The 19037-nt window shown below is 34.6% G+C and overlaps 1 protein-coding gene across 1 annotated transcript in view; it reads left to right on the forward strand.

The window, feature by feature from the left end:
* Positions 1–19037, forward strand: part of Bmpr1a (bone morphogenetic protein receptor type 1A) — a 132753-nt gene that overhangs the window by 104444 nt on the left and 9272 nt on the right. Inside the window, exons 5-9 of the mRNA XM_046450300.2 lie at positions 1167–1269; positions 7657–7753; positions 7930–8029; positions 14822–14966; positions 18294–18486. Coding sequence (XP_046306256.1) covers positions 1167–1269; positions 7657–7753; positions 7930–8029; positions 14822–14966; positions 18294–18486 — 638 coding nt within the window. The remainder of the gene's footprint in view (positions 1–1166; positions 1270–7656; positions 7754–7929; positions 8030–14821; positions 14967–18293; positions 18487–19037) is intronic.

The raw sequence follows: 19037 nt of genomic DNA on the forward strand, positions 1-19037 counted from the left end.
TATATATGATCTTGTAATTCCATTCCATATTTTTGGGGGAGCATTGAAGAATTGACTTACTGGACAAAGTAAAAATGTCCTGAACAACTGTTTCATTAGTCTTATTAATGGTCTCCCTGTTATATAGGTAATAAGTAAGGTCATGTTTTGTACTTCCCTAATAATCATATGCTCTTTGAGCAGACTAGATATAATGCATAAAACTTGACCCATGAAATCTTGAAATCATATGATAGTTCATTTTAGATTTGCCATCAGTTCTCCAGTGGTAGTTGACTTAATCATAGTAATCTACATGTAGACCACTTCCCAATTTACATCTTCTTGGGAATTTTGTTTGTAAGGGAATGCTCTATTCTATGTTAACAAATAATTTTTTTTGCCAAACTCTGTGTCTGTGGTACCTCCCTGATAGGATGGGCTATAATTTGTTAGTGGCTTAGTAACCCAGTGTAAAACTGATCATCAGTTTTAACAGAAGTTTACACCACACATACCATCTTCTCAATAGAAAAGGAAGAAATGAAGAATTCTGCACTGGGGATGTAGCTCAGTTGGTAGAGTGTTTGCCTCGAATGAGAACATTTTCATTAAATAAAAATATATTTCTGTAAATTTCTTGAAAATTAAACTATTCAAAAATTCTTCCAGTGTTCCTATCACATTTAGTAAGAAAAATGCCTTTCAGAATCTTTGTCCACATCTGTTCTTCCTGTATACACTTTTCTTTGTCCTTGAGTCTGTAGTTTTACAGAAAAGCTTTTTATTTATTTTCATGCATAGTTTAAGAATGCTGAAATATTAGCAGTAAAAAAGAGATTTTAAGTATATTTCTGAAAGATTAACACTTGTATAGAGTTTTATACATCAGGTTTCTGTGATCCCATGACTGAGAAGTTACATGACAATGCACATTTAGAGGACTTGTTTGGCAGAAATCCTTTTCTGCTTGACATAGGGTTCTCATTTACCACTTTAGATTATAGTTCAGACATAACTTTCATTTGTCTTAAAGTCTATTTTGTTCTGCTAATAAATCACATGTGAATATAATCCCGATTCAGAAACAGAATACTAAGGGCTAAGAGTATCTGTTCACATTCAAACTCAGATTTCATTAGGATTTTATGATTTGGAGTTAAATGGTTTTTTTGTTTTTCTCTTAGAACTAATGGTCATTGCTTTGCCATCATAGAAGAAGATGATCAGGGAGAAACCACATTAGCTTCAGGATGTATGAAATATGAAGGATCTGATTTTCAGTGCAAGGTAAGATCTAATTGGAAATCCTGAAATAAAAAAGGACAGGGCTATGTGAACAGCATTAGGTCTTTTAGAAGAGTACCTGTGTTCCACATTGCTCTGTGTTCACATTATCAAATATATTGGAGGAAACGTACCTTTTACTTTAAGTAACATGATTGTGCTAATTGAAGTTCCAGATTATTTTTAAGGTTTTAAATAATAGTTTGTAATAACTGCAAAAGTGATATTGTTATACTTATTTGTATATTGTAAAGCTTATTGAAAAGACCTTACAATTTTGGGCATGGTGGCACAACCTGTAATCCCAGCTACTCAAGAGGCTGAGGCAGAAGGATTGCAAATTCAAGGCCAGACTTGGCAACTTAGCAAGATCCTGTCTTAAAAAACAAAAAAACAAAAAACAAAAAAGAAGAAGAGTTGGGAATAGGTCTGGGTGGTAGAGTGCGCCTGGGTTCAATTCCCACTACAAAACAGAATGGGAATCTTAGAACAATGGGCAATAACCTTTGTTCCCCCAAAACAGCTTAGAAATGTTTAATCTTTGTGAGGAAGTGTCAGGATACTTTTAAGAGCAGTGGCCAAAGAATCAGGATCGGTAATTGAGTGGTAGACATCTTTGGTTATGAACCTAATCTAATCTCTTCAAGATTTTATATGGTAATTTCCCAAGAGATCCTGCCAGTGTTCTTGAAAAACATTTCCAGATAATTTTAATTTTAACTAAACAGATTGAACTGTTAGTATACAATTTTAAGTCTCAGCTATGCCAGAAAATTATTTATATTATATAGAAATTTGCAGAATTGCTAGAAACCTTCAATGTAATATCTTTCTACTTGTCAGTTAATGCTTAGAATCATCCATTTGGCAAATGACTGCAAATCTGTCAACTTTTGATTCTTTGGACCATAGAGAACAGCTCTAATCCTTCCTCAAGATGATGGCCCTTAACTATGTAAAGAAAGAAAGTTTTTTCATGCTACTTTCCTCCCTCTGTCTTTGCCTAGTGAAAATAATAGTTCACTGTGACCTCCTCAACTGCTTGTATAATCAGCTTTAGAAGATTCACTAGTCTCAGTGTCATATGCAGAATTGTGGTCTTACCAGGAAACAACAACAAAAAAGGCAGAGAATAAATAATCCCTTTTTCTTCTTCTAAATACAGTCAAATCTCATGTTAGATGTTTGGCCATCACACCATATTCTTGAGACATTAATCTTCTGTCAGCTAAAAGCACCATGCCATGCTGCTGAGCCACACCTCTTCCACTCTTTACTGGTGGTATTTGTTTCTTGAACACAAATAAGTTAGATGGGAAAATTTTGAGTTTTACTATATATTTATTACATACTTGCCAGTTTTGAATTTCACTGTATAGGAATTAATCCTGTTCTCCGGATTTGAAACATGTTAATTTAGTTATTATAGTTTTATGATATTAGCATATTACCAACCATTCATACTACATATTTTTTAATCGCTTAAAAAGATTGATGAAGGAGCTGTAGTTAAAGCACCGAGCCCTATGGTAGTATCAAGTGTCCTGCAGTTTCCTAAATTAGATTTCTTCCAAACTGAATTCACCATAGAAGTTAGTTACTAAACTTGACAATATGCATCTAAACCCATGGTAGTTCTTAATAGCTGTGACAGTTTTGTCAAGGAGCTTATTTTCTCATCCACAAAAGACTTGTTAAAAGGATCAAATGAAATACCGTAGCACAATTGGCACATAGTAGGGGCCTAATAAATGTTAGTCTTTGCCACCCTGATTATCTTAGCAGTCTTCAGACTATATTACCCATATCCCTAGGTACACACAGACTGTGTTATATAAAAGTAACTTGGGCACATGGATAGTTGCAAGGGAATCAGGTTGCAAATCCTAAACATTCTTAGGCCCTGAAGCTTAAAACTGCTGTGCCTGAAAACAGAGCTTCTCAAGCCATTTTTCTTTTCCTTCTTCCCTTTCACAGTCACCCTTCTCCTTGTTAACCAAAGCTAGATATAAAACCTCAAGATTCTACGGGCTGGGGATGTGGCTCAAGCGGTAGCGCGCTCTCCTGGCATGCGTGCGGCCAGGGTTCGATCCTCAGCACCACATACAAACAAAGATGTTGTGTCCGCCGAAAGCTAAAAAATAAATATTAAAATATTCTCTCTCTCTCCCTCTCCCTCTCCCTCCCTCTCTCTCTCTCCCTCTCTCTCTCTCTCTCTCTCTCTCTCTCTTTAAAAAAAATAATAAAACCTCAAGATTCTAAACAGTGTTATGATTATAAATGAAAGCATCCATGTAGAGAACACAAGAAAATCAAATACATTTACATTTCAGGTGGTTTTAAATTTTTTGCTCTCAGCCAAATTGCTATATCATTGAAAGTAATTTTTGATGATAGGATCATTACTTTGGAAGGACTTTAAAGAATTATGGGATAGTGGTATAACAAATTGCTTCCATTATCATCTTTTTGTTAATGTGAACAAAATTTCTTAGAGCTAATAAAAAAGAAAAATAGGAGTAAAATTAATGCTGAATCTTCTCATTGTTGTTAGAGCTAATAAAAAAGAAATATAGTAAAATTAATGCTGAATCTTCTCATTGTTGTAGTAATTTTATTCATGAATTCATAAACTACTATTTTGAAAACCCTAACCATCTCATTAAGAAATGCCTCTTTAAATTTTCTCACATTAACATTTTAATAAAGATTGTAGTGTATCTTTTTCCCTCCATAATGCAAGCCCTCTATCACTGAGCCATATATACCCTTAGCCCTAGATTTTAGTATATCTTATTTTGATCAGTTTGATAACTGATAATTACAGTAATGAACTAGGATGTTTTAAGTCTTAAAAACACGCAGTAACAGAAATAGAAGAATTTATATTTACTTATTTTGATGTGAAGAATTGTGTACTAAAATACATAACATTAAGGCATAATTATTGTGAAAAAATATTTCAAGGAAATAGAAGTTCCAGTATAAAATTTCAAGTTGTTAATAGAAGCATTTGCCAGATGCAATAGTGCATGCTTATAATTCCAGCAGTTGGGAGCAGAGGATCGCGAGTTTAAAGCCAGCCTCAGCAAAAGTGACGCGCTAAGAGACTCAGTGAGACCCTGTCTCTAAGTAAAATACAAAATAGGGCTGGGGATGTGACTCAGTGGTCAAGTGCCCCCGAGTTCAATCCCTTGTACTAAATAAATAGATAGATAGATAGATGGATTTGTTGCCAAGAGTTAATAAGTGGGATGGCATCAAATTAAAGAGCTTCTGTACAGCAAGGGAAACAATTAAAATTGTGAAGAGAGAATCTACAGAATGGGAGAAAATTTTTGCTAGCTACTTTTCTGACAGAAGATTAAGATCCAGAATAAATAAAGAACTCAAAAACTTATTACACACATACACAAATAACCCAATTAATAAATGGGCAAATGAACTAGACAGACAACTTCTCAAAAGAAGAAACACAATGAACATATGAAAAAATGTTCAACACATGCTTAGCAATTAGGAAAATGTTAATCGAAACTACACTGAGATTTCATCGCACTCTAGTCTTAATGACAGCCATTAAGAATTCAAACAATAATAAATGCTGGAGAGGATGTAAAGGAAAAGAAGGGAGGGAGGAGAAGAGGGAAAAGAAAATACTGGTGAATGACAGTGACCAGACAAATTGTATTGTTATATGGTATGCATCCATGAATAAGTAATAACCAGTCCAACCATTATGTATAACTGTAATGCACCAATAAAAAATAATAAGAAAAAGGCATTTGTTTAAAGAATTTTTTTACTCCATCTGCTATTAGTTTTGTTTATTTATTTTTATGTGGTACTGAGGATCAAACCTGTGCCTCACATCTGCTAGGCAAGTGCTCTACCACTGAGCCACAACTCCAAGCCCCCATTTGTTCTTTTTTTAAAAGATGATAATGGGTATCACATTGCTATATGTTATTTAGATTCTACTGAATAAAGAACGAAGTAACATTTCTATTTTAAAGTATTGTTTTCAGTAAGAGAAATTATTAATATATTGTTTGTAGCTTTTAAATTTGTGGTAAAAAATTCTAGATGTAGTCTAAAAATATGAGGAATACATTGTTTTAAAAAACTTGTTTAGCAAGACTGAGGATGTAAGTAAGTGGTAGAAAGCTTGTCTAACAAATATGAGGTCATGGGTTCAATCCTAGTACTGCAGAAAAATAAAAATTTGTTTAGGATCCACACATGCAAAAAGATTTGACCAGCACTTATCTAACTTTCTATATATCTTGGTAAACATCACTTTATTAACCTAGTACCAAACCCCAAGAAGAACAGCTTTTAGTCTCACCCTAAACCTTCCTCACAGTGGTTGCATTGCCAAAGTGTGGATCAAAATAAATACAAGTGATTTTTGCCATGCTTTTAATTTCTTCCTGCCAAGCTTCAATCTCCATTGGTATATCTGGCTTGTTCTTCGTCTTCCTATACAATGAATTCTTTCTCATGAACCTCATTTTCTTGTCCATTTCTTTTAACTTGACTTCATTTCTTTCCTCATGTACTATCTCTGGCCCATGCAAATGAAATACGTTTTCTTAAGTTAGAACCTTCCGCTTCATAAATGCCAAGTGACTTTTTCCCCATAAGAATTTTTATTCCCCACGTGTCTGAAATTACAGATTGACTTGGGTGGAGGGAGGACGAAGGCAGTGCAGGAAAGGGAAAAAGTTCTGTCACTCCAGCTTCACTGCCCAGACAATTGTGGCCAAAGATGTAGTTCAGTGCTAGAGTGCTTGCCTAGCTTGTGAGGTCCTGGGTATAATCCCAGCATCACAGAAGGAAAGGTAGTAATCTGGGCAACCCTGACTTTTGCCCACCCAGGTTGTTAACCTGTGTAAGATAAATGTGAAGTGAGTCTGATGTTGCTTATTTTTGGTGAAGCCTATCTGGTATTCCAGAGCTGCCCAAGATTCTTTGGCTTATTCCAAAATTTCATCTGAGATTTATTTCAGGCTCACCTTAAGAACTAATTCATTAAATATTTACTGTTTGCATTCTTATCCAGAGAAAATGAAAGCCTAAGGAGAAGTTAGATGTTCAAGGTCACAACATGAACAACTGGCAAGGCTCAGATTTAAATGATTCCAAAGCCCTTGTTTTTTCCATGATACTATGCTGCCTTCAATCTGTTGGCAAAGTCTTTCTTTCGCTTTTAAAGAAAAGTAATGACATTTAGCTATCTTGTTTCTAGAGCACCTTATTTCCAAACTCTTTTAAGTAATACTTGTCTTTCAGCTATCTCACAACTGTTTCATCTTCCTGGAATATAACTCACTAGATTAGAAGATGTGAACTCATGTAGAATAGAAAAACATCATAAGATCTCTTTATTCCTCTGGGATATCAGTTCCCACTACCTGGTATTTGGTCTGTCTTCTTCATGCCTGTATTCAGCCTTAATAGAGAGGACACAAACAGCAGTGGAGGAATCGTACATCTTTGTCCTTCATTTTCCAATTCATTGCTTGGTGGGCTTTCCCCCTGTACTTCCAAAGAAGCCCTTTTTTCCCATGACTAGAGTCTTTTTCTCTGTTGGTTTTCTGATTTATTAGGGATACCTTTCTTTTCTGGATGGTGGTCTCATAAACTCTCAGAAGTATTGTGTCTGTATTTTGCCCTTTCCCTCACCTGCATAGTTTAGCTTGCCTCCACATCTTTCTAGTTCATTAATTGTTAGATGCAGAATCTGTATCTTTTACTACATGGCCACCTCTCTTAACCAGTCTATTCTTTGCACTAGGACCCCCTCCACATTTTAGTCTGATCTTAAGTCTCATTCAAGTCTGAGTACTACTAAGATCATATTTTCCATACTAGTTTATGGTTATATTAAAATTTATTACCTATGTTTTCTAGGAAAAGACATCATGAACTTAATTACTTTTTACCAAAAACAACTGAATGGTAATTTATTAAAATTGGGGCTGGGGATGTGGCTCAAGTGGTAGCGCTCGCCTGGCATGCGTGTGGCCTGGGTTCGATCCTCAGCACCACATACAAAACAAAGATGTTGTGTCCGCTGAAAAAAACTAAAAAATAAATATTAAAAAAAAAAATAGTCCATTGTTTGGTAGGAAAACACTGGAACTTTTTGTCCATCTGTAATTAAGTTGTAGTCTAATGTTCTAATATACCATCCATACATATGTTCTCCTTAAGGAAAATCATTTTATAATCTTCACACATTTTAATTTTTCAGTAATATTTATTTTTACATATAAAATTTGCAGATCCTTTTCACTCACTAAATGAGAAATTGTATTTTATCAGTACTAAAAATAAGTTTAATGTATCAAATCATTTCTAATATTACCATTATTTTTTCTCTAGGATTCACCAAAAGCCCAGCTTCGCCGTACAATAGAATGTTGTCGGACCAATTTATGTAACCAGTATTTACAACCTACACTGCCCCCTGTTGTTATAGGTAGGTTATCCTGGAAAAGTCAGAGCATGAGTCTCTGTAAAATATTTTTTCTGATTTTAACAATAACCAGATTACTATATTAAAACTATAAAATCACACTGTAAATTATGTTTTCCTTTTAATAAGATGTGATTGAAAGATACTCTGGTCACTTAATGTTTACTTTTCATTGTCAGGTCCATTTTTTGATGGCAGCATTCGATGGCTGGTTGTTCTCATTTCCATGGCTGTTTGCATAATTGCTATGATCATCTTCTCCAGCTGCTTTTGTTACAAGTAAGGAGATAACCTATTTGATGCAAAATATTCTGTTAAATAGTAGATATCAACAGTTGTTTTTAAAACCAGTAAGCAGAAACTACTGACTGCTGTATGCAATTCAGAAACTATTAATTTGTATTCTCTGGTTATATCATCTTAATTTTAACTAGATTATAGTTTCTTTAAGAGGTAAGAGGGTTTTACTACCAATCAATTAATTGAACACAATTTTATACTTCTGTGATTTTCTTGTTTGCAGAATAGTGAGATTTGTCTCTATTATACTTCAAGAAATGTGCAAATACCAGAAACTGGGCATTTAGGCTTCCTTCACAATTTTTATTTTAGCGGCGGGGGGAGGGGGGTGCTGGGGCCTTGAACATGCAAGTACTCTACCAACTGAGCTATATCCCCAGCCCTTCCTTCACAATTTTAAGCAAAATATTACAGAGAACTCCATGACTGCTTTGTTTATTTAGCTTTTGAACTTCATGTTTTATTTTTATCTACTTGAAGATACATTACTTATCAGTTGTATAAGATTAGTAATTTGGGATATTTATTCATGTTTAGCTGGACTTGAACAAGTCAGTTTGCTGTTCATAGCAAGCCATAAAAGGATAAAATTAAAAAGAGGTCTTTTAGCATATTAAGGTTCATCTTTATTATGTGTCTCATTAACCTTTTGTTTTCACTGTTTTCTGGTGACCTGTTTCAGTTAATCTAGATAAATCTCCAAATTTATTCTTATATTTATATTCATAACAAGACCCTCAAAATCAGTCTTCTCTAAAACCTCTTAAACTATCACCATTCTCCATTCCGGATTAATTATCATTTTGTACTGTTTTGCCAGTTCCTTATATTTTCCTCTGGCATAGAATTTCTCATTCGCTTTTGTAGCTCCTTTAATCCTTAACACTGGTTAGATCTATGATTCTACCCCTTACACTTAGTACTTTCACCTTAAATCTTTTTACATTCACAAATATTCACTTACTTATCATAAATATCTGGCTAAAGTCTGCCTTTCCTATTGAATAGGAATCTCAAGGACAACAGAGATTACCTGTCCATTAATATTAATGGCCAACTAAGCTGTTTATATTGTTGCTTCTCCGTTGAATTATTATGGATGAAAATGGTGAATCAGCATATCCCCCCATGCTTGCCACACAGTACTCAGTAACTTTTGTTGGTGTTTACCAGCCATCCTTTGGCCCAGAATGCTGCTTGGGAAACAGTATCACTGATTAATTTATGAGATATAAAGCCTACTGGTAGCTTGATAATGGGTCATTCATCTTCACTCCTATTAGAGGACTCCTGGTCCCATAGTAGTTCAATAATAAAAATAAGCAATTTTGAAACTATAGTAACAGTAGCAAAAAAAAAAATTGCCAAGTAATATTTCATTTAATAAGAATATAAACACTAATTGTATGCCTAATGAAGATGCTGTTGATCAGCTTTAAAGTGATTAAAAATAAGAAAAATTGTCATCCATGTTTATTTTTTATAATTTCCAGCACTTTTAATTTATTTAACTCTAAATTTTAAATTCAAGTTTTCATCTGATATCCTATTACTTTTTTACTTAAATTCATTGAATGAATATTTATAATATGATCAGAATGTTTTAAGATAAAATAAAAATTATGCCAAATATGTGATACAAAATATAAAACAAAAAAACAGTGAAATGAGAACATATTCAATCAAATTTCAACAGTGTTAAGAAGTAACAGTGGTAAAACAGTAATTCTGCCAACTGCAAAAGAGATACAGGGTTTCACAACAGGTAGTATAGAAACATTTGTAGATCATGAGCATTTAAAATAAATTCTACAACTGAGAATGGCTTTACTTCCCTGGTGATGGCAGGCCTACAAAAATCAATTGACAAAAACATCACTCAGAAATAACATGAAAATCAATTTCAGATGAATCTTTTTTAAAAAACTAGAAGAGGCCAGCAATATTGTTGGTATTGTATTACCCACAATAGTTGTTGTTTAAAAAAAAAAAAAAACTACTACCCCATTTATTATGCTAATGTATTCTAGGTACTGTGCTAAGCATTTTACATATATTATCTCCAGTAATTCTCACAGTCACCCAGAAACTTCCCTGTTAGGTTCATCTTCACATTTTTTTGTGAAAATATAAAGATTCAGAGATGTTAAATAACCTACTTGATACTACTGAATAATTAGCAGAGCAGGGATTCAAACTGCATGATCTCCTCCAACCCCTTTTATTTTAAATTTTGATACAAGATCTCATTAAGTTGCCCAGGTTAGCCTTGAACTAGCAGTCCTCCTGCCACATCCTCCCAAGTTGCTAGGATTACAGAAGTATGTTGCCATGCCTGCCTCAAACTGCATGATCTTTATCATTTTGCTATAATTGACCCTATCTTAGACTTAACAGAGACCAAAAACCACAAGCTTGCACAAGGAAGTACACAAGAGTGGTTACCAGAGACTGGGGAGAAGAAGGGAAGGGGTTTAGGGAGAAGATGGCTAGCTGTGGCATAATGTTACAGTAAGAGGGATAAATTATAGTGTTCTTTAGCACAGTAGGGTGAATATAATTGATAAAAATGCATTGTAATATATCAGAGTAATTAGAAAAGGATTTTAATGTACTCACCATACAGAAATGAGAGGTTAAGGTGATGGATATGCTAATTACCCTGATTTGATCATTTCGCAGTTTATTCAACAATCAAGACGTCACATAGCACTTTAAAATGTGATACAAAAAAAATTTGATACAAATTTTTATATCAAACAAAAAATAAATTAGTAAAATAAAAAAAAAAAAAAAAAAAGGAACCATTTCACATCTATGATGAAGCCTGGAAAGAGAAATCAGATACCTGGCTTCCAGATGTGGAGACATCGATCACACACTATTGTAGAGCAACACTGAGAAAGGCAGGCAGATAGGTTATGGGAGAAACTAATGGAGCTGAAACGGAGCTCTACTACCAAAAAGAAATTTGGTAGAGTTTTGAGTTGAAAACAGTAGGACAGGTATCTGGATCTAGGTCTCATTCTATACCTGAGAGAGGGTGCTAGTGAGATAGAGATGCTTCTCTTATCTTGCTCCTTTCTTCCCATCTCTTCAGAGTCCTCTTCAAAGTTCATTTCAAGTAAACACTCAACGTTTCCTCTGACAGAAAAGAGTCTGTGTTTCCAATCCGGATAGATCTACATTTTTCATGATTAAGGTTTCTGAGGATGTTGTTGGCTTAGGTGAGCAGCCCTTGGAAGCAAGGTCGCCAGAGTGTTCTAGAGGAGCTACCCAGTGCCACTTCTGCCATGCCTGAGTGCCATGGTTGTCACCTGATATCCATTTATTCTTGCCTGGAAGCTTCCTTTAACTTCTTACAGTACAGGTGTGCTAGTCATCAATTCTCTCGCCTTTTGTTGGGTGGAGAATTTTGGGTTGGCTTTTTGTTTCTTCCTCTCAGAGGTGTCACTTCATTGTCATTGCATAATTTATGACAAAATTCTTACCTTTGATCTATTGTATGTACATTTTTTTCATGGCCTCCTTTAAGATTTTATCTTTGGTTTTGTACAATTTGAACAGAATATGTTTAGGTTTGTGTGGTAATTTTGAGAGTTTATTTAATATGCTTTAAGTATCATGAAGCTTTTTTTGAATTTATGGTTTGATGTCTGTCTCTTCTTTTGAAATTGCAGTTATACATGTTTTAGATTATTTGATGTTGCCTCACAACCCTTTCATTTTTCAATTGTCGTTAGTTTTTTCTCTTTGTATTTTACTTGAAGTAATTTCTATTTACCTATTTTCAAGTTTACTGATACCCCCCCCCCCCCGCCTCAACTGTTTCCAGTCTACTAATGAAACCATCAAAGGAATGCTTCATCTCTGATACTATGCTTTGCTTTTTTAAAATTTTTATTGGGTGCATTATAATTATACATAATAGTGAGATTCATTGTTGCATATCATACTCTGATAAACATGTTTATATTTTTATTTGAACCCATTTCTCTGCTGAAATTCTTTGTCTTTTTATTCATGTTTCTTACCTTTAACAGGCATTTCATTATTTTAATCACAGTTACTTTAAAGTCCCTGTCTTAATAGTTCCATCATGTGAGTCATTTAGTTGTACTGACTGCCTCCCCTCTTGACTGAGAGATACTCTTCCTTGCATTTTTAACTTTGAATGAAAGTTGGTTTATCACATTTAGAACAGACTGAAATAAAATTACACATGCCAGGTATGGTGTCACACCTCTGTGAGTTTCAGATACTCAGGCTGGGCAGGTGGCACAGACCTGCAATCCCAGTGGTTCAGGAGGCTGAGACAGGAGGATCGCAAGTTCAAAGCCAGCCTCAGCAATGGCATGGCACTAGGCAACTCAGTGAGAACCTGTCTCTAAATAAAATACAAAATAAGGCTAGGGATGTGGCTCAATGGTTAAGTGCCCCTTAGTTCAATCCCTGGTACCAAAGAAAGAAAAAAAAGTTTCAGCTACTCAGGAGACTGAGGCAGGAGGATCCCTAAGCTCATGAGTTTGAGACAAGCCTGGGCAGTATAGTGAGATCCTGTCTTTAAAAAAAAAAAAAAAAAAAAAAATTCACATACACACACACTTGAGAATAGACATACCTCTTCTCTTAGACTGTTAGTAGGCAGGGTGGGGTTTTGTGTTTTCTTTAGTGCTTGGGTGAGTTCCTGCAATGCATCACAGGTTTCACATTTCCTTAGTAATGCACTATAGTTTTCATTGTGCTTAATGTAGGGGTTTGGGTATACAACAAGACCTGTATGTGAATAGTATATAATTTAGTCCTAATGTAAACTGGAATATTGATCTGAATAAATAATGTTATAATTGTGTTGGGGGAGTGTGAGGATGGCAAGTGTTTCTGCTTATGGGGATGTAAACGATGAGTTAAATGTTCATAATGAGTTAAATATTCACCCCACTATGTGAGGTCAATAGTTAATACCTAAAATGAGAACTAAAAATACCAATATAGGCATGTCATTTAGAAATGATGAGGCAAATATTAAACAAATAGGCTTCAAGAAGTTAAAATATGTGGTTCTGAAGTGGGTAAGAGGAGGAAAGGAGATAGGGAAGTGCCATTTTATTTCTAAGCCGCAAAAAACTATATGACATCAAACAGGGCATGGAGGCACATGCCTGTAATCCCATGGTTCAGGAGGCTGAGGCAGGAGGATTACAAGTTTGAGGACAACCTGGGTCACTTAGCAGGACCCTGTCTCAAAATTAAAAAAATAAAAAGGGCTGGGAATGTAGCTCAGTGGTAGAGCACCCCTGGGTTCAATCATCAGTATCAGGGGAAGAAAGAAAAGGACTATAAAACATTCTAAAATCAGTGAACATAATACTTCGATAAAATTAAGCATTGCAAGTTCTAGAAATACAAAATTTGATAAAGTTTAAAACTAACTTCAAAAAGGTTATGGATAAAAGAATAGGGAAAACAGGCCTTCATATGATGATAAAGGGATTAAAACTGTGACCTTTAAGAAGGCCAGTAGTACTTTCCATTAGAATTACAAATTCAGTGTTAACTTCTCTGAAGTTGTACTGCACATATAGATATACCAGAAAATTGTTTCATTTCACACTTATATATAACGAGACTAGAAACAATCTAAGTGTTATCAGTAAGGGAGTGGTTAATGCCATATAGTGGAATAATATCTAGGCATTCAAGAAACCAGGAGGCTGTTTATGTACTAATGTGGAATGATATCCTAGATACGTTGCCAAGTGAAAAGGCAAGATGCAAAACAGTGTGTATTGTATATTGCCACTTCTGGAAGTAAAAGAAAAGCAGAGGAAATGAACATTAAAATATAAATTTTGATTTGAATATGCATAAGTGGTCTTTAGGTTACACTGGAAACTAGAAATAGTTTGCTTTCAGGAAAGTAAATTTGATGACTAAGGGATAGGAGTGGGAGGGAAGATTTTTCACTGTACATCTTTGTAATGCCTTTTGAATTTTAATCCGTTTGAGTTGATTACCCATATAGTATTTAAAAATAATAAAAATTGTTAAATAAATTGGACTGTCCACACAGAATATAAATCTAACTTGATTTGTGCCTAATTTCCATTACATATTATAAATTCCAAGTGGATAAAATAACCTGATGAGAAAATCAGAATTTTAAAACCTTGGGAGATGATTTATGACATTAGGGCTGGGAAAGCTTTTTTGTTTTTTTGTTTTTTTTTGCAGGGGGAGGTTATTTTAAGACACAAAATCATATCTCAAGAGAAGGTTGGTTGGTTAATTTGACTACATTAAAATTTAAAACTAACATAAAAACACCGTAAATGGAATGCCTTGGCTGTCACAGACTGAGAGAAAGCTGTATACATTTTCAGAATGATTTAAGCTAGGTGTGGTGGTCCAGTTTTATAATCTCAGCAACTTATTGAGATCCTATCTCAAAATAAAAAACATTAAAAGCATATATTTAAAACTTTTTGGCAGGTGGAATGACACTTTATCTGCTTTTTTGATCTTTTATTTATTTTTCTCTTGTCTGTATAATGTGAACATCTCTCCATTTTAACCAACACACAACATTACACATCTTAAACCCCTTCTCTAGGTATATTGTAACAGAGGATTTATTTTTATGTGATAATATTGATTGAATATGATTCTGTCTGAAGGAATGATGGCAGTGTGAAAAATATTGAGATTTTTCTTAGCTCAGAATTATATAGTTATAGAATTTTAATATATACTTTTCTTCTCTTTTAAAAGACATTATTGCAAGGGTATCTCAAGCAGACGTCGTTACAATCGCGATTTGGAACAGGATGAAGCATTTATTCCAGTGGGAGAATCATTAAAAGACCTTATTGATCAGTCACAGAGTTCTGGTAGTGGATCTGGATTACCATTATTGGTAGGTTAAAGTTTCATAGTAAGTACTAGGTATGGTGGTGTGTGCCTATAATCCCAGCAACTCAGGACATTGAGGCAGGAAGGTCACAAGTTTGAAGCCAAAAAATAAAAGGGCTGGACAGAGTGGAGGGATGGTTAAGGGGAGGCAATGTAGAATGAATTCTTTTAAAAAAATCATGTGTTGTGCATGTATAAATAGACGACAGGGAACTTCACCTTTATGGGTAAATAAAAAGAACCAATCAAATATAAATTAATGGATGAGCAAAAGGAAATCTAGTAGGGTAGACGAAAGAGAATGGGAGAGCACCCTTATAAAACACTAAATATCCAGATTAGTTTTTAATTGGTTAATTGCATTTGTTGAAAGTAAATACATTGATATCCTGTTTAAAAATTTGGCTAATGAAATCTGTAAATCTTCATATGCAGTCTTGATTGTTTATGTAGAAGATCCCAAAACATGGGACAGTAAAGCTACTATAACCAATAAGTGAGTTTATCAAGTTGCAGAATATAGTCATTCTATAAATATTATGACTTTATATACACACTAGCAACAAACAACTGGAAATTAAAATTTAAAATTAATATTTAAAATAGTATCAAAAGTGCTGGAGATACAGCTCATGGACACTCTGCTATGGAACTACATCCTTAGCCCACCTTCACTTTATTTTTATTTTTTTATTTTAATATTTATTTTTTAGTTCTCGGCAGACACATCTTTGTTTGTATGTGGTGCTGAGGATCGAACCTGGGCCGCACGCATGCCAGGCGAGCGTGCTACCACTTGAGTCACATCCCCAGCCCCCACCTTCACTTTAATCTTTTTTAATTTTAATTTTTTTTAATTTTTACTTTTATTTATTTATTTATTTTAGTTGTAGATAGATAAAATACCTTTATTCTTATTTATTTTTATGTGATACTGAGCATTAGACCCAGTGCCTCACACGTGCCTGGCAAGCGTAAGTGTTCTACCACTGAGCTACAACCCCAGCCCATCCTCAGCCCTTTTCATCTTTTATTTAGAGACAAGGTTTGACTAAGTTGCCCAGACTTAACCTCAAACTTGCAGTCCTCTTCCTGAGCCTCCAAGGGCTGGGATTACCACTGTACCATCTTGCCCAGCCCGATTTTTTTAAATGAACAAAAGATTTGAACTGGTACTGCTTCAAATAAGATAAAAGAATAGCAGATAAGTACATGAAAAGGTGCTCTGTAACATTAGGGATGTGCAGATTAAACAATGAAGTGCTACTACATTCACCTTAATGACTAAGACTGACATTATTAAGTACCAACAAAGATATATAGATCAGCTACAAATTTCATACATCATGAATTGGAATGAAAAATGGTATAGCCAGTTTGAAAACCAGTTTGCCGGTTGACCGGAAAGTTAAGCATATAATTTCTTGATATTGAAGCAGTTCTTCTGCTGTTTTACCTAAGAAATAAATATAAAAACATATCTACAAAGACTTGAATGTTAATTTTGTCATAGCAGCTATATTCATAACAGACATAAATTAGGAACAGCCCAGAAGTGCATCAGTTGGTAAATGGATAAACAAATTGTGGAACATTTATACAACAGAATATTACTCATCAAACTCTTAATACACATTAGGAGTTTGATTGCATGACTGCATGCATTTTTTAAAACTCCTAATACACATAAAACTCCTAATACAACGGAATATTACCCATTAAACTCCTAATACACAAACAACATGGATCAGTTTCAAAAGGATTATATGCTAAATGAAAGAAGCCAGGGGCTGGAGTTGTAGTTCAGTGGTAAAGCACTTACCTAGTACATGTGAGGCACTGGGTTCTATTCTCAGCACTACATAAAAATAAGTAAAGGAATTGTGTCCATATACAACTTAAAAAATATTAAAAAAAAAAAAGCCAGACACAAAAGGCTACATATTGTATGTTTCTGTTTACATGGTATTCTAGAAAAAGTAAAACTGTAGGGACAGAAAACAAACCTGGTGTCAAAGACTAGGGGAGGGGATTAAACTTAAGTGGGAAATTTTGTAGGCAATGGAAATGTTCTTTATCTTGAATGTGATATTGGTGATTGCATGACTGCATGCATTTTTCAAAACTTATTGTACTGTTCTCAAAAAAGATTAATTTTATTGGATATAAATTATACCTCAATATTCCTAACTTTTAAAAAATATTACAAAAGGATTCTGTAATAAATGATGCATAAAGTAAGCCAGATTAGATTTATGCAAACTTTAGTCCTAGTTCATTTTAGATGCACTTCTAACCTGGAACATAGCGTCCTTTTAAATTTAAAATAATCACTAATGCTTCTGAAAATGAAAGGTAAAGTATTTATTGTACTTCAGATATTATCCCAAATAAATACCTATATTCTGTGAGCAGGGAGTGTAATTCAAGCAAAGATGTATGTGAATAAGATTGTAATAGTGATAAGCACAGTAATTGAGAAGTATCCATGTACTATAAAGTTGTTAAAGCTAGACAAACAGCACTCTAAGGGAATTGGATATACAGCAAGAGCTTGAGATGAGAATAAACGAGTGAATTCTAAAAGTTGAAATAAACAAGTAAAAAGAGTGCATGTTAAGTGTTCATAGTGAATGCTGGGGCTGGGCCAGACTGTATTGCACCTTAGAGACCAAGGTGAAGAGATTTATTCAATTTGCTACATAATAAATGACCACAAAACTTAGTGGCTTAAAACCACAAATATGGGCTAGGGATGTAGCTGAGTTGGTAGGGTGCTTGTCTCATATGCACAAGGCCCTGGGTTCAATCCCCAGCACCACAGAAAAACAAACACACAAAAAAGCTTTATTATTTCTCAAGATTCTGTGGTTCTGCTGGGCCATTTATTTTCTAGACTTGATCAGCTGAAGCTGGGTTGTATAGCTTATGCATAGGACTGGCAGTTCACATGATGCTATCTGTTGTAAAGAGGGCTTCCAAAAACACCTAGAAAGGACAAGCTGCTATATGTAAACATTTATCAAGCCTTTTCTTATAGCACATTTGCTATTCTGTTGCCCAAAGCAAGTCATGTAGCCAAAGCCTGAGTCCTTAAGGAAAGTGACTACTGAAGGGTGACCATTTCTGGGCACAGTTACCCCATTGACTAATTTGTTAATGATTTCAGAATACATTGTACAGTGTTTCTTCTTTTAAGTACAGTATAAGTTTTAACATTGGAATTGGTTGGTTGGATATACCTGGCTTTTTGATGGAGTATCTTATCCCTTTGTCAGTTTAAATGGGTTATTTTTAAGAACGCGAAACCTTTTTACTTTTTTCTGTGAAGGTTCAGAGAACTATTGCCAAACAGATTCAGATGGTTCGGCAAGTTGGTAAAGGCCGGTATGGAGAAGTGTGGATGGGTAAATGGCGTGGTGAAAAAGTGGCAGTCAAAGTGTTTTTTACCACTGAAGAAGCTAGCTGGTTTCGAGAAACGGAAATCTACCAAACTGTGCTAATGCGCCATGAAAATATACTTGGTGAGTATGATTTGATTTTAGTCTGTTCCACATCTGACAAGGGTATGGGATACAGGTAGAAACCTGCCGTGTGTTATGTGCATTTGGCTAAAGGAAGCCCAGTAGAGTACACAGTTTAAATACAACAGTCCCAACCATGCACTGTATTTGCTTCCCAGCTGAATAAATAGCAATGAGTTTCAGGTGGACAGTAATTCTAGTTTATTGGACTTATTCAAATGAAAACCAAGTCTTTTATAAGCAACTTAAGCAGTTTTCTAGGGTAACTTTAACTCTTTCTTCCTTTTACTTTTTATAAGCCCAATAACCTAATGTGAAGCTTCATTTTATGTTCTGTGCTTAGTACTATTCCCCTTCCTACCTCATGTATGCAGTAGCAAAATAATCTAGGTATGATCTAATTAGTAGAGTGCTTAGCTATATCTAGATTTCCTGAGATTTCTTTTTTCTCTATCCCTCGAGAGTGAATATAGCACATTGTCAGGCATATAACAAGCACTTATATTTTTTTCCTGTTGCTGCTATAACAAATTGTCATGAATTGGGTGATG

This window comes from Marmota monax, unplaced genomic scaffold, assembly GCF_021218885.2.
Source record: "Marmota monax isolate L192 unplaced genomic scaffold, Marmota_monax_Labrador192_F-V1.1 WCK01_AAM20220418_F8-fsc00004, whole genome shotgun sequence".
In the NCBI taxonomy this organism is placed as follows: domain Eukaryota; kingdom Metazoa; phylum Chordata; class Mammalia; order Rodentia; family Sciuridae; genus Marmota; species Marmota monax.